Raw genomic sequence first — 15,796 nt, 5'->3', positions numbered from 1 at the left:
AGTAGCACCCATTCACGAGTATGACGCATGGCCAGCCATTGGCCCCCTTGTTTTTTTTCTTTAATGCAAGCAGTTTTACTTTAATGTCGGTTACCTCCGGCAGCCCCGTTTGTCACATGACGCTCTGTTCCGTAGAATTTTTTCTCCCATTTTCACGCGTGCGTCTAAACCGTGGAAAGGATAAAACTTCACTCTCTCCATTGTATTATCGAACAACGTCTCAAATTCGGGACGCGCAAACTAATTCTGCTGGCAGGGTCGCCATGTAAGGTTTGGTGTCGGACCGAGTTAATAGAAGGGAATCGAATGAGTGTTCGAATAATCCGTGTGTTCAAGATAGATTTCTCATTATATAGGTTTGCAGAAATGCTTAAGGCTCCTCCCGACGAACTCAGCTCTTAATTGTAGGTGTGGTCCCGTCTTGATGAACAACGCCTTTTTAAAACTGATACAAAAAAAGGGGATCTGAAGAAACTGGATTAACTGAACAATTATCGGCCTATCATTCTACAAGCGCTTTAGTAGAACTCTAGTCAACAAACTTAACAGTACACTAGACGCGTATCAACCACGAAAGCAAGCTGGATTCTGAACGGGTTATAGCACTTGCGATCATCTGCAAACAAATAAAACCCTTTTCCAGAGATGTAACGAGTACCAAAAGCCTATCATCATCATATTCGAAGACTATGAAACTCGATATAGTAGAAGCATGGCCTATAGAGAAAAGTCTTGCAGTCTGCAGAAGCGATACATTAATGTATTGATGCACATCACGCCACATGTGTACACGTACTCGATAAAACGAATAAGTTTCGGCTGAAAAGAGGAGTAAGACAGGGAGATACTATCTCTCCGAAACTTTTCTCTGCGGCTCTTGAACACGTCTTTAACATACCAGCTAACCGTGTGACAATAATTAGAAAATCAACATTGACGGCCGAATACTGACAAAACTTAAGATTCGCTGATAGCCCTGAGGATATGGCTACCATGATCAGCGACCTAAGCCGGGAGTTATCGGAAGTGGGCCTAAAGATGAACTCTTCCAAGACTAAGCTATGCCAAGCATTGAAAGAACCATACAACAACAACTACCGGTAGATATCGCAGACCGTTATATCTGTCACCGTAAAATTGTAAACACCGTTAGATTGTAATCTATCTCGCGAAACTGTCGAAAGATTGTGAACCTCAACGAACTGCTTACAATTTAAAGTATTATTATTCGGTAGATTGTAATCTATCGAAGTGAAACCGTCAAATTGTGAAACGGATCGCAACTCGCGCGCTGATTGGTTGTACGGAATATGCCCCGCGCCACCATATTTGTTTGTTAATTCGTTTGTTGTCGAATGTAACTTGATTGTTTTGATGAATGTAAATTGATGTAGTGTTGAAAGTAACTCACAGCTTTAGAATTAGTTATATGAAATTGTTGGGAAGTAAAATTAATCTGTGATTGAACAAAGAAGTTTGAATGATAACCAAGTTAGTGTTGGAAATGAAATGAAAGAAAATTTCATTAATTTTTCAATTTTAATTTGTGTTTGAGAAGAAAATGAGTTGGATTTAGAAATCGGTAACCCGAATCTGATGATACTGATTATGCAAAATTGAATAAATTGCCTGTGCTTTAGTACGCAAGGTGGAGGGGCTGCATTTCCCGTAGCGCCGGAGCTGTCCAATAAATGTATTATTACTCGGTTAGGTTAGTATATTAATATTTTTTTTAATAACATAATTGATGTCAAACTTCATGTTTCAATTAGTGTAGGATTCCGAAAATTTTAAAATTATCTTGAAAAAGTAATGAAATTTTCTTTCATTTCATTTCCAACACTAACTTCTACGTAGTTATCATTCAAACTTCTTTGTTCAATCACAGATTAATTTTACTTCCCAACAATTTCATATAACTAACTCTAAAGCTGTGAGTTACTTTCAACACGACATCAATTTACATTCATCAAAACAATCAATTTACATTCGACAACAAACGAATTAACAAACAAATATGGTGGCGCGGGGCATATTCCGTTCAACCAATAAGCGCGCGAGGTGCGATCCGTTTCACAATTTGACGGTTTCACTTCGATAGCTTACAATCTACCGAATAATAATACGTTAAATTGTAAGCAGTTCGTTGAGGTTCACAATCTTTCGACAGTTTACAAACTCGCGAGATAGATTAGGGTTTAGGGTTTAGGGTTGAAGGACTCCTTTCTCCGCAATTAGACTCGAGGTTGGTCCGTTGTGCGTACGAGTCCTGGCTAATTTAGCCAGCCTAGCTCCTTCCAGAAGCACAGAAGTCTCCTGGGTACTTCACAGGCTTCCCGGAGCGACCTCACCGTTCCGAGGATTTTTTCACGTTGATTAGCCACAGCCTCGCATTCCAGGACTACGTGGGTGACTGTTTCCTCTGCGCTGAAACAGCCTCTGCACAGGGGGCTGTCTGTCGCGCCTAGGATAAAAAGATGTTTATTTAGGAGGCAATGACCCGTTATTGTCCCTATCATTATTTTAAGGTTAGTTCTATTTAAGTTAAGTAGTCGCTTTGTCAGTTGCGGGTTTACTGCTGGCAAAGCCACTTTGGACTGTCTGCAGGCCGCACCATGCGACCATCGTTGTTGCTGGAGTTCAGCGGATCTCTGGCGAATCCAGGTTCGCACCAGCGAGAAGGGCAAAGGAAGGAGCGGATACGGGCCAGCAGGCATCATTCCGGAGCCTCTTCTCGCAAGCTCGTCCGCAGCATCATTGCCGAGAGATCCACTGTGTCCCTTTATCCACTGCAAGGTAACCCTATTGGTTCGGGTTATGACCTCCAGTGCTTCATGACACTCCAGTATTAGTTTGCTGTTGGTTTTTTTGTTTCCGAGCGCCATCAGCACGGATGCACTGTCGGATACGAATTTAATGCAAAAGTCATTAATCCCTAGCCGCTGCACGGCTCTGGCTGCTTCGGTTAAGGCGACACATTCACATTGAAAGATCGTGCTCTGTGTGCCCAAGGGTAGGTGTATGTTGATGTTGAGATCAAGAGAGAATATGCCAGCGCCTGAGCCAGACCCTGTTTTGGATCCATCTGTATATATACGTAGCTCATTTACGGTCGACCGATCATGTTCCTCTTCTCTCAGTTGTATAAGATATTTCCTGTTATGGTAGCTGTACACACTCGGCGAGACACCCCGAGACAGGCCGAGGGCGAGAGTGTACAGTAGAGCTCTCGTCTCGCCTCGCTTCCTCGCAGTCGGTCTCGCCTCTCTCGGTCGCCTGTCGGTTTTTTGCGCACGAGTCAAAGGGTCTCGCGAGTAAAACGAGAGCGACCTGTACACACTCGTTCAATCACTTGCTCGATGACTGTGGTTGTGACAGGACGTATCGCACAATGTGGTCTAACGAACGCGAATTAGAGTTTTTGGAGTGTTACCAAAGGGAATCGTTGTTATGGAATCCGAAGGATGTAGGACATAAAAATAAACAATCTCTACATGATGCTTGGATGCGAATAAGCTGGCCGATGGATATCCCAATTGAGGAACTAAAGAAAAAGCGAGATTCACTCATGGCTACGTACCGTGGACATAAAAGAAAGATTAATGCATCTATACAATCAGGCGTTGCTTATTGCACAAAGACAAACAGCAGCAGCGGTTTCCACGTCCATTATTAACGGTGTTTTAAATACAAATAACGTAACGAGTGTGTACAGGCTGCGCTCTTCTCTCGGTCCTCTCGGTCGAGACTCTCGGCGAGAGGCTCTCGCCGAGTGTGTACAGCCACCATTAAATATTAATTGGTTAGTGATTCTATCACAGGGCGCAGCAATAAGAGGTTGATACTCTATTGCCCTGTTGAGAATCGCTGTGTGTGTACTGTGGTGGTTTTTTCCCCATAGATCCAGTACCATAAGCCTGATAGCAGCCAGGGCTGCCTCCTGCTGTATGTGTAGGTCCAGGGGTAAGATCTGCAGGGCCATCTCCATTGCTGCAGTTGGTGTTGTTTTCATGCAACCGCTAGCAGCGGACAAAGCAAGCCTTTGGAAGCGTCCGAGTTTGGTAATTGCCGTTTGAAGTTCTGTTCTGGGCCACCAAACAAGGGCTCCATAGGCTAGCATTGGCCTAATTATGGCAGTGTATATCCATAATGTTATTTTAGGCGATAAGCCCCAATTCACGCCTAGCATCTTTTTGCATTGATAAAAGGCGATCGTTGCTTTGTTTAGTTTGTGTTCTAGATGTTTGTTCCAGAGCAGTTTACTGTCCAAAATCACACCTAGGTACTTGATTTCATACTTGAGTATGAGTTCAGTGTTGAAGAGTTTCGGAAGTTTGTACGGTCCAAGAACTCTTCGGTTGGTAAAAAGTATTAGTTCTGTTTTTGATGGGTTGACAGATAACTCGTGCTTATTGCACCATCTCTCAATCACTTTGAAAGCTCTTCTCATGAGGTCACATAAGGTGCTTTCAAAGTTCCCAGATATCAAGATAGCTATGTCATCAGCATATCCCACAGTGTAGAGATTGTCAGCGTTGAGTTCTGTGATTAGTTCATTAACCACAAGGTTCCACAGTAGCGGCGATAGAACACCACCCTGCGGACATCCTCTGCTGACAATGCCTCGTGTTGTGGAGTTTACCGTGAACTGTATAGCTCGTTGTTTTAGCATGTTGTTTATCCATTCTATAAGGGTTGATGGTACTCCACATAACCTTAGTGCTCTGGTTATACTCGTGAAGTTTGTTTTGACAAAAGCACCTTCGATGTCAATGAATGCACCAAGGGTTGACTGCTTTAACTTCAGGGAGTTGCCAATGCGAGACACGACATTGTGGAGTGATGAGTCCGTTGATTTGCCCGAGCTATAGGCATGTTGATTAGGGTGTAGGAATTTGGATAGCGATACCCGGCTGCGTATCTCCAGGTCTCCTAGCCTCTCCATCGTTTTTAAGAAGAATGAAGTAAGGCTAATAGGCCTGAAGGACTTCGCTTGGGTATAGTCCTCTTTACCCGGTTTTGGGATGAATATGATTTTTACTTCTCTCCATTTCAAGGGTATGTATCGGTGGGCTATACAGGCTCGGAAGACAGAGACAAGATAGTCTACTATTAAGTTCCCACTCCATCTTAGTAGACCTGGGAAGATGCCGTCCAAACCAGCCGCTTTGAATGGAAGGAAGGAGTTGATTGCCCACGTTACTTTTTCATTAGTGATTATTTTGTGAGCTACTTGCCAGTCTGAGCTGTCGGTGGCTCTCTCTGAGTATGGTTGCCAGGCCTGTTCGTTGGCAATTATGCAACCCGGAAAGTGTGTTGCCAGTAGTAGTTCACATGTTTCTGAATCAGTTTTTGTAAATGAATTGTCAGGTTTTTTAAGACAACCGATCGAGTGATTGGGCTCTCTGGAGAGGCATGATTTCACCCTGGTTGCCTGGTTGTTTGTTTCAATACTGGTGCAGAAGTGTCTCCAACACTCCTGCTTCCTAGTACGTAACAGTTTTTTGAATCGCCTTCTCGCGACCGTGTACTTGTCCCAGTCGGTGTTAAACCGTGTGTTCATTGCTCTATTGAACAGCTTCCTGACCTTCCGTCGGTGTCTCTCCAGTTCGGGGCACCACCAGTTATGTCTCCCTCCCCATCTTGGTATGGTAAGGGGACACGACCGTTCATAGCTAGTCAGGAGTAGGGACGTTAGGTTGTTTACATGTTTGTCTATGTCTTGTATATTTATGGTGGTTGGTATCGATAGTTTGTCTACCTCGGAGCTGATAAGTTTATAAAATTTTACCAAATCGGTTCTCCGCGGTATACGTCTAGGTTGAGGTTTAGGTAGCTCCCCTTTGATTGCAAAGCGGATCCACCTATGGTCCGAGCATGATAACTCGTTGGATACGTGCCAGTCCTGTATGTGATCTGACAGACCAGCAGTTACCAATGTTAAATCAATGATAGTTTACGAACGCGCGTTGATAAAAGTTGGTTTTGAGCCATTGTTTGCCAAGATAAGGTTATTGCTAAGTATAAAATTAAGCATATCCTCACCTCGAGTGTTGGTACTAGCGTTACCCCATAACGTGTGGTGCGCATTGGAGTCCGCCGCGATGATTAGCTCCAGTTTCTCCCTCTCACAGTAGTCAGCCAGAAGGCCGAGTTCTGGAGTGGGCACGTCCTCGTCACCTGGTAAGTAGGCGGACGCCAGGACGACGTCTGGATGATTGTCTCTGGGTAACCTAATAGCTGTAAGGTTCCTTGAACAGAGTTCGTTTATTAGAAATGCTGGTACATGTTTAGGCAAGATTATGCAAGTTCTAGGGTTACTTACGGAGGTATCCAGTAAAAGTTTACCACCAGTGCAGCCCAGGCCACATATCTTGCCATTCCTGATCCACGGCTCCTGGATCGCGGCGATGGTCTTCGGATTGGTCTCCAGCAGTCTGCGTAGGGAAGCCGACGCTGTCTGACTGTGCTGGAGGTTGGCCTGGATGAGGTCAGTTCGGCGATGGGGAGGAGCGCAGACAGCTGTCGCTGAATTCACTCCCCCCGGTCTCCTGAAACAACTCATCATCCAAAGTTAGTTGCACCGGTGACGGTGGTTGTGTAGCTACCTCCATAGGGACGTGTGCCCCGGTGACCGAAGCTGCCCCCGTCAGGGACGTGGGCAGCCCCGGCCCCGACGACGCCACCCCCGATGTGCTGGCAGCAGTTGGTGGGGCGTTGGCCACCTGCGAGGGCTCATCTCTATCCAGGATGCGGATATAGATGTTCCCCATCAGGTAGTATAAACGCCGATTATGCTCTTTGATTTTAGAGATCTCAAACTCTGGCACACGAAAGAAGAGGGACACGCCTGTCGGGTCCTGAGTTCTTCGTTCGTGTGTCAGGGTCCAGGATCTAATGTTGAGGTGGCGGTTTTGCCTCGTGATCAGTTTCCTCAGTGTCTCCGTGTTGCCACTGTAGTCTGGTACATGTAGCAGACACGGAATCCTGTTCGGAATCGCCGATTGAGGCCGAACCACCAACCTGGTGTCAGGTACTGGATTTGTGATGACATCACAAGTTCCGGTCAGCCAACCCAGAGTGTAAGTGTCCTCGCACCAAGTTTTGAGGACACCATCCGAGAAATGGGCCTTACCCCGGAACCTGATGTCGTTGGGCTCGGTAGTTAGGGTAGCATCAAGATCCGCTAGGAGCTCATCTTGAATTTTACCCTCGATTTGTAGACGGATGTTATCCGCCTGTTCCTGTGTCATATCCACGAAAGGCTCAGTCATCACGGCAACACAAAGCTCGTTAGCTTTGTATGATGCTGCCGCTTCCGCGTAACTGGCCGAGGTCCCTTCCACCGTCTGGGGTTTGTTGGGTTTGACCCTTTTACTTTCCCCAGTCGGTGTTACTGTTTCCTCAGGCCGGTCGCGCTTCTGGCCCTTCGTGGCTTGGTTTGATTTTGAACTCTTTAGTCCCTTGCCGCACCCAGAGCAGCTAGGCACGGGCGCAGCAGTGGATCTTTTAGGCTTCGGTGTCCTTTTCCCGCCTCTCTCAACTGTGGTTACAGCGGGGGCAGTTCCAGGTTTCACAGGTGGCCTCGGAGCGCCGGTGACCAGCTTCTGCTGTTCCGTCGCCCTTATGGCTCTCCTGTGCCGTCGCCTTTTAGAGTTGCTAACGACCATTTTGAAAGTCGGCTCCTGAATTGCGGTCTTCAGGGCCGACATATCCATGGGCGTGGTTAGTGCACTGGACGTGCCCTCCGTCGCAGCCTCGGTCTGCCGCATCGCTCTTGCCGCGGAAGCACCCCCTTCAGACGCAGACAGTGCTGTATCATCGTCCGGAGTTGCCATCTTTGGCTCGACCGACGCAGCCAACCTGGCCGCAGCAGTGGTCACATCCTTGTGCGGTGGTTTACGGGATTCCATCGGATTGGGTACGGGCCGGAGTGCAGCCCGGATTGGTGCAACCCCAGCCGCTGCCCTCTCTTTTGGGGTCCCGGACGCTGCCCGTGAGGGTGCATCGGTGTTTGTGACAGGGGCATCAGAGTATCGCGCCACTGGTGACTTGCACCGCGACACGTCCAACGACGCAACCCTGGGTTTGTTGGTGTTTGTGATAGTTTGTTTAAGTTTTTTTGCCTCTTTATCCATGAGGTGATATGGTTTGGATTCACCATTGGAGCTCTCCACCCGCCACGGAGCCCTCACGTCGGGGACGTCCCTTGCTCAGCAAGCGACGTCAGAGCTACTCCTCCGGTATAGAGCCAGCACGTAGGGAGGCAGACGCATCCGCACGCAGCAAGGAAGTACGGAGCTGTTCGCGCCACGAGACTATGACGCAAACTCACCCCGAGTCCCGCGCCGCGCCGACGGCCCCCCCCCCCCACATCCCGACTCTCGCTCGGCAGCCCGCTTATGGGATGCCACAGCCGGTTGACCGTGGTTAGCTAGACCCCGGCCTCCCGTGTGAGGAGAAATCCAGACCAAAGAGGTGTGTTGTGTGCAGCGCACAACTGTTCCGGCGCACTACTCCACTCAACCCCCAGGATTCCTTCATCCCCCCGTACGGGTCCCCGCGCACGGCACAAACACGCGGGAGGTCATTTACTGTCCACCGTCCTCCCTTTTTGGACGATGAACTCGCAAGGACATGACCTCACCATCCCTGCAATAGTTCGCTTGGCGGTTTTAGTTACGTCTAATACATATGGTATTAGACCAAGAACAGGGTCGGCAACCTCGAGAAGGTTAGTCCACCAAACTTGCTTTGAGGGGATCATAGCGACTTGCGCTACCCCCAAAAGCCACGCCTCCCTACCCATCAGAAGGATGTGGTAGGATGGGTTTGCACCTATGCTACCATGCAAGCATGTCGTACTGGGAACCGTAGAAGCATAGACCCAAACCCCCCCCTCGCCTCATCCTCGAGATAGATTACAATCTAACGGTGTTTACAATTTTACGTTAACATATCTATCTTGGGCACACAATTCACTAGGATGAGAAAGTCAAGCTGAAGTCGAGAGAGGTATTTCGCACGAATGGGCAGCTTTTTGAGTGATTATAGTAAATGTAAAATTAGAAACATAACAAATGTAGTACATATCAATATGTAATGTGTACATTGTGATACCTATATATGAATAAATTATTTCTGACCTTGAATAATTATAATGTAGCTGTGTAAAGAACGAACAAATTGAATGTTTCATAACTTTTAAATATGTTTTGTTCATAAATTTTATATTATTAAGAATCTTTGTTTAAACAATAACGTCATGTGCCACGATAACGAGTAGATAAAATACAACGAATTTTGTAGTACTAGATAAATCCTTAATAAATTGTAAACAGGTGGAGTCTCCTAAGTCTATAAGGCTAGACGAATGGTCGCGTCGAATATACTAAGCGAGGATTGATTGAAAGATATTTCTTTTAAGCAAGCTTACCACGCAACTTCAATAGCCGATTTTAATATTACATTTTCGTACCACTTAATTCCGAGTTTAAAAAGAACGTTAAGATAAAGTACAATGTTTAGTTAAAAACGTACATCTAGGTAATATATAAAATTCTCGTGTCGCGGTGTTTGTAGTTAAACTCCTCCGAAACCGCTTGACCGATTCTCATGAAATTTTGTGTGCATATTGGGTATGTCTGAGAATCGGACAACATCTATTTTTCATCCCCCTTAAATATTAAGGGTAGTCCACCCTAAATTATTGTTTTTCAGTTTTTAGATAATTTTTATATTTTTTTATGATACAGCATTAAAAAATACATACAACCCCTAATTTTCATCCCTCTACGATCAACCCCTGTTTTTATTATAATTGATATACATGGCAAAACGACGTTTGCCAGATCAGCTAGTATTATATGTGTGTAAGACTTTTAGGCAAAAAAATCTATCATCTTTGAACATCACAGCGTATAATCTATATTAAGCCTTATTAGAACAATTGTTTAGCTGTCAAAAAGCTTGTATAAAAGACTAAAAATTTGTCTCAATACAAAATAAAGCATTGCACGCACGTTAGTGGCACATCAATCGTGATGTCGGGTAATAACTCCTCCAGGATCCATCGGGCGGATGGAAGCGGACGCGCGTTATTTATGCACGCGCCCTTACGAGATCACTGCGCACTGAATCTGATTGAATTGTTGAGTCCCCACGTCTATGGGCGGAGCGGACGCGATTTCATTCCACCTCTTACTCATTGTAAAGATGGCTTTAGATGTTTAGTGTTTCTGGGCGTTCATATAAAATTTCTATATGAATAACAAGTTCAAAAATTACAAAATTTAAAATCATTTATAGGTAACAAAATGTACACTATGAACATTAAAAAAATAAATATATATGATATGCTTCTAATTGTACATTTACTGCCAGTTCTCAAATCAAGGGCGGAACGGAAGAGAAGAACTTGTAATAAACTCTACGCCACTCCTTTTAATGGCCAAGTTTTTTGTTTTACACAATGTTTGTAAGGAGCAGCCTTGCGATTCTGTAAGTCACTTTTCGAACTCTCACAGCGGTTTTTGCAGCGGCGGTCGTGCTGAAATCAGTCGTAAAGTAGTCATTTTACGATTTGGTATTCTGATAAGGAGGGAGCTTGCAGTTTATTGTTTACCCGACCGCACGCGACCGCCGCTGCGAAAACCGCTGTGAGAGTTCTGCAACCATTACACAATGTTCCATATGTTCGTGTATTCAATCCAGCAATAACAATTTACAACGTAAAAATAATATAATCTTTATAATTTCAACATTGCTTTTAACTTAAAATTTAATAAACCCAGGTAGCTGCTAGTATTTATTTATTTCCCACATAATTCATTTTTATTTATAATTATAATTCTGTCATATTCTTCATAGCTGAATGTCGCGTCAGTGTAAGGTGCCTGATGCCCTGCTAGTTATATCTCAACATTTTGTCTTAAAGCTTCCGGTCAGCGGAGACCTGTGAGAGTTGTGACTTGATCACACCAGCCGTTTGCCGATCTGCCCCGCCTTGCCGACAACAAGCATGTCCAGGTTGTATGGTTCGCCACGGGCAATATAACCAAAATAAGCAAGAAACCTTCGGTAGTATGTCGTTGAGAGTCTCGAGCATAATATAATTCTGTATAGTAAAAGCTAGCTAGTTTAGCTAAATACAAGTGACAACTAGATGAAAATCTGTTTATGCAAATCGAATATCTAAGATTTGGTAGTATTTTAAATTTTTTGCAGTATGGTCTTGGTTTTAAGGCCTATTTTTAAATAATTTGGACACTCTACTCTACTCTCTATTTTAACTTTTGTTAAATTCTAAGGTGATCTCTATATATACAGTATTAAACTGGTGCCCAAGGTACCATAGACAATACAAGGAAGACAATTTAGATAGTGAAACAGATTAAGGAAGCAGCAGGAGGTACATGGCTGGGAGTGGCACAGTACAAACAGAACAAGAAGGACACATTAGGAACAGTTGTTTAGAAAGTATGAGACGATAGAAATATAAATGTATTTAAAGGTGTAAGTACCTTTATTATTTATTACTATTATTTGGAATATCCCCAATACTCGAAAAGGCGTTATTTACTTTATAAACGCTCCGCTCAGTAATGTGTACCGATTTCTAAGTTATTCTGCGGTTGTGTATTATTCACCTGAATCGGGAACACACTTATTTCATGCCATATTACATCTACACAAGGTAAAGTTGCAATTACTTAGTATAGCAGGATTCTCGGTATTATTGAGATTTAGCAAGGCATTTTGAATTTTGATTGTAAAAAAATATGTAACTTATAATAAAATTCCTTATTTAAAATTGTTAATACTCAATTCAAGTGGTCTTATACTCCAACTGAGAAGTTGATAATCAACATTACTAATATTTAACTACTTAAAAGAGATCTCTATAATGGGCAAAAACTAATGTTCGTCGACACAGTTCTATGTGTTTCAATATATTTATTTAATGCAGAAATACACACATTATCCTTACAGACTATGCCAATACGATAATGTCGAGAAAAATATAATATTAAACACATAATATACACAATATCGGTAATGTGAATTCACTCTGCGAACATATAAATATCTCGATAGTCTTGGAGACAGCATTCAGTAAGCGCAACTTCTTTGATAATGGGGATCTGTGCAACAGACTGGTTCTGATTCTGATCTGATTTCGCCGTCGCACATATCCCATACACAAAGAAACTGAGTTCTTGGAGTACACTTGAGTTGCACACTACTCCCCGCAAGGCCCTCATAAGTTCCGTCTGGTTACCAATTTATTGTACCCCACCAGCATCGAAAGAAATCATAACTACTGAATAAAAAAAAATATAAATCTTAATTTACAGTACCTATATGCAGTTACTTTATATTTCATAAAAAGATTTTAAGACTCATATACGATAGTTAGATATAATTGCGTTAAAAAACAAAGTGTTAAAACATCAAGTTTAACCCTTCTACGACGGGTAAAACATATTCCTGTTCGTATTCATTATAACTCTAAAAGTTCAATTCGCTTTTGTTAGGTTTTAAGTCCCGCTTAAGCCTGCGAAACCCGGGAAACGATGAGAAAACTGTACCGGGAAAATTTACCCTGGTTTGTGGGAATCAGGGTTTCGGGCGAATCCACTTAGCGTATTTAGTTCGAGAATTATGTTACTATTTTGTTAATGAGATTTATATACAATATCTCATACTGCGAAACTACTCGTTTGAATATATCTTATGAAAAATATGAATGGTCTGTAGTCCCCACGCTAGCCCAATGCGTATTGGAGACTTGACATTCATCCATAGAACATAATTTCTCTTGGGCAGAGGCCCGTGGCATTTTGCTACCCCTGCCACCCTGTTGCCACTGTTTTTACTGTAATGGTGTGTCGAGAAACAAATCTTAAAGCAAAAAGTACTCATTTTAACATTGCTAAATTTATTTAGTAGGCGTTTACATTTAGTAAGCTAAAAGCCTTTTAATTCAGATACTTTACATTTAAATACATTTGTATTTCTATCATCACATTCTTTCTAGATATCTGTGTGCCTTTTATGGGCAAAGACCTCGTCCAAATTTTGCCATTTCTGTCTGCATTGTGCCACTCCCTGGCATGTACCACCTGCTATTTCCTAATCTGGTCTATACACATTCTAATTTATCTTGCTCTTTTGCGTTTATTGTACATTTCTTGATCTACCTTTCTGCTCCTCTTGCCATGTGACCGCCCATTTCGACTTAAGTTTACTTATTTTCATTGTGACATCCGCTACTTTGGTTATTCTTCTGAATGATGTTTTCTTTATTTTATCCATTATTTTCTTCCTTATCGCATATCGTTTCATAAATCTTAATTTTCTTACTTTTCAAAAAGATATTTTTTTACATGCTTCTGCGAATTTTCTGACTTTTGATCGCAGTTATATGTTAGCACATAAAGCGTGTAAGAGCAAAATCATGAACAAAATAAAATAAGTGTTTTGGGTGTAATTTTTGTTAAGATAATATATATTTTGCGTGAAAGGAACATCGTAGTTACCTTTAAGATGAATCGTCATTTGATTTCAATCAATTCTCCCAACTATTAAAATCCTATCATTGGATAGAGCAATGGGTAAGTTATCTGTGACTATTTATTAAAACATGACAGTTGCCTTGGATCATCTAAGTGTTGCCAGAATCATAAGCATTGGGGAAAATATAAAATATATTTCAGTGAGGAGAATTTATAGCATTTGGGGACAGTTTATTACGAAGCGAGTCCGCATGTGTTATGATATAAATTATTGAAAAGTCTTGCAATAAAATCGGTTGTTATCCGGGACCGGGCGACATGTTGTGAGAATGTACGAACTTGTGAATAAACTGCGTGTAACTTCATGTTGGTGTGGTGTAAGTTATAAACGGATGATTAAATAAGTTAATATTTATTTAAGTGGAAAACTGACAGGAGCTGTTGTGCTCTTACAATATACAAGAAAACGATTTATTGGTAATTACGGACAATATAATAATAACATAATGAACTAGCTAAAATGAATTAAAAATATTACACCACTTACTGATTCTGATAAATAGATAAGTCTGATTTCATTAATTTAATGTATTTCAATTTTGTCGTCTCTTTCTGTCAAATGTGTGTGATTTTTTTTACATAAAATAGTATCAAAGAAACTCTAAGACCCTTATTCTACAACATCAATCAAACTTACATTTAGTTGCAAACAAACAAACAATTTTTACAGTATGTGACATTTGTGAGATAAAAATTGGAATCTGGGCCTAAAACAATGAATATCAGTGAAGGAAGAAAGCAATTTCAAGTAGTCATATTTCGGAATAACAGCCGCAAGATGTTTAAGGGTGCATCCACATCTGGCGAATATGCCGCGAATGTGCAGCTAGACGTTTGTCAGATGTGGACGCATCCTAAGGACTGGCTCACTTTACGTTGCTTTGACAGCGGAGACTAAAACATAAAAAACTATCCTTAGAAGGATTTATTTCAATAGTCATTATTTATTTATTTATAAGTTCTAAAACAACGTGTATGCATAAAATTATACAAGGAAATATGACATCACAAATTATACACACAAACACATCAATTATTATATTAGAATATTAGCAAGCTAGCAAGGGAAAAAATAAACAAGAAACCACAAAATAAAAAAAAAATTAATACATAAAACTAAATAGAAACTTAAACCTCATTAAGAGCATGATAAACAAAGTTACGGTAAGTTGGAAGACTTGTAAAATGCATCATCATCATATTTTCATCAATGTTAGCAATCAAGTTGTAAGAGCGAGATAGCCTATTCACTGAACCATTAAAAGTCGCAGATGAGCGAGCCGTAGGTACCATTTAGCAATAATAGTTACCCTGTTCTTTATTTTATTTTTAAATATACTAACACTTAACGAAGTAAATTTCAAGGCAAGCGGGTAAATTACAGCGCTTTCCGTTTATTACTTAATCCACCACATTTTTTCATAAGCGTTACATATTACGATCAATAGTCAATTCTAACATTGTGAAATATTTGTTTATGTAATGAATTTGTTCAATTTCCATGTCCTATACCTATTGTTTGATGATTTGCTATTTTAAAAGAGTACCGAGAGTTTTTTACGCCGGCTTTTTCTCTCGGCCTACACCCTCTGTCTTCTTTGCCGATGAGTAGGGATGCCTACAAATTCAAATTTAATGACGTGGAATAAGTGATACATGTATCTTATGTTCCATAATAAACATATTTTATTTTATTTTTTTATAACGCTGCTGATTTCAATTGAAAAAACTTCACACTCATCCAATATTTATAACAAAGAGAATTCAATATCTAAACATTCTCAATAGATACGTCATACAAAGGGGCGAGTCAGCCCAATACGGGATAATCCAGAGATTTATTGTGGTTCGGCCCGCTGGCGCAGCGTTCGGACCACTTCATGAGATTACAGACCTCTTTGGGTTGCGTTTTGTATTAGAATGGCATAGATAATACAAGTGTCTATAGACTATACAACTACGTATATTGATCTGTTCTGTGTGATTTGAAATTGGAACAAAAAATTTTGTTTCTATATTTAAATGTGCAACTTGCTCTTTTAACAGTTTAACAGTATTCCTACTAGTCTGTAACACTGTAGACATTTTGTAATAAAGAGTATTCTAGGACTTATATGGTCTATGTTATTACATATAGTCTGTGTTCTAGTATGTAATTAAATTGTAGAATTTAAGGAGTTAAGGCCCTATCCCAGCACGAATTGCTGTGTCAGTGTCTC

General features: G+C 41.7%; 1 protein-coding gene across 1 annotated transcript; it reads right to left on the bottom strand.

The window, feature by feature from the left end:
* Positions 1 to 6,057: 6,057 nt before the first annotated feature.
* LOC125056877 lies at positions 6,058 to 7,913 on the bottom strand. The gene is made up of 2 exons (XM_047660194.1): positions 6,326 to 7,913; positions 6,058 to 6,251 (listed from the first exon to the last, which is right to left on the bottom strand). The coding sequence occupies exon 1, from the start codon at positions 7,911 to 7,913 to the stop codon at positions 6,492 to 6,494; it is 1,422 nt and encodes a 473-aa protein (XP_047516150.1). The 3' UTR covers positions 6,058 to 6,251; positions 6,326 to 6,491.
* Between the last annotated feature and the right edge of the window lie 7,883 nt (positions 7,914 to 15,796).

This window comes from Pieris napi, chromosome 15 (assembly GCF_905475465.1).
Source record: "Pieris napi chromosome 15, ilPieNapi1.2, whole genome shotgun sequence".
NCBI lineage: Eukaryota > Metazoa > Arthropoda > Insecta > Lepidoptera > Pieridae > Pieris > Pieris napi.
This window is presented reverse-complemented; position numbering and strand designations above follow the sequence as displayed.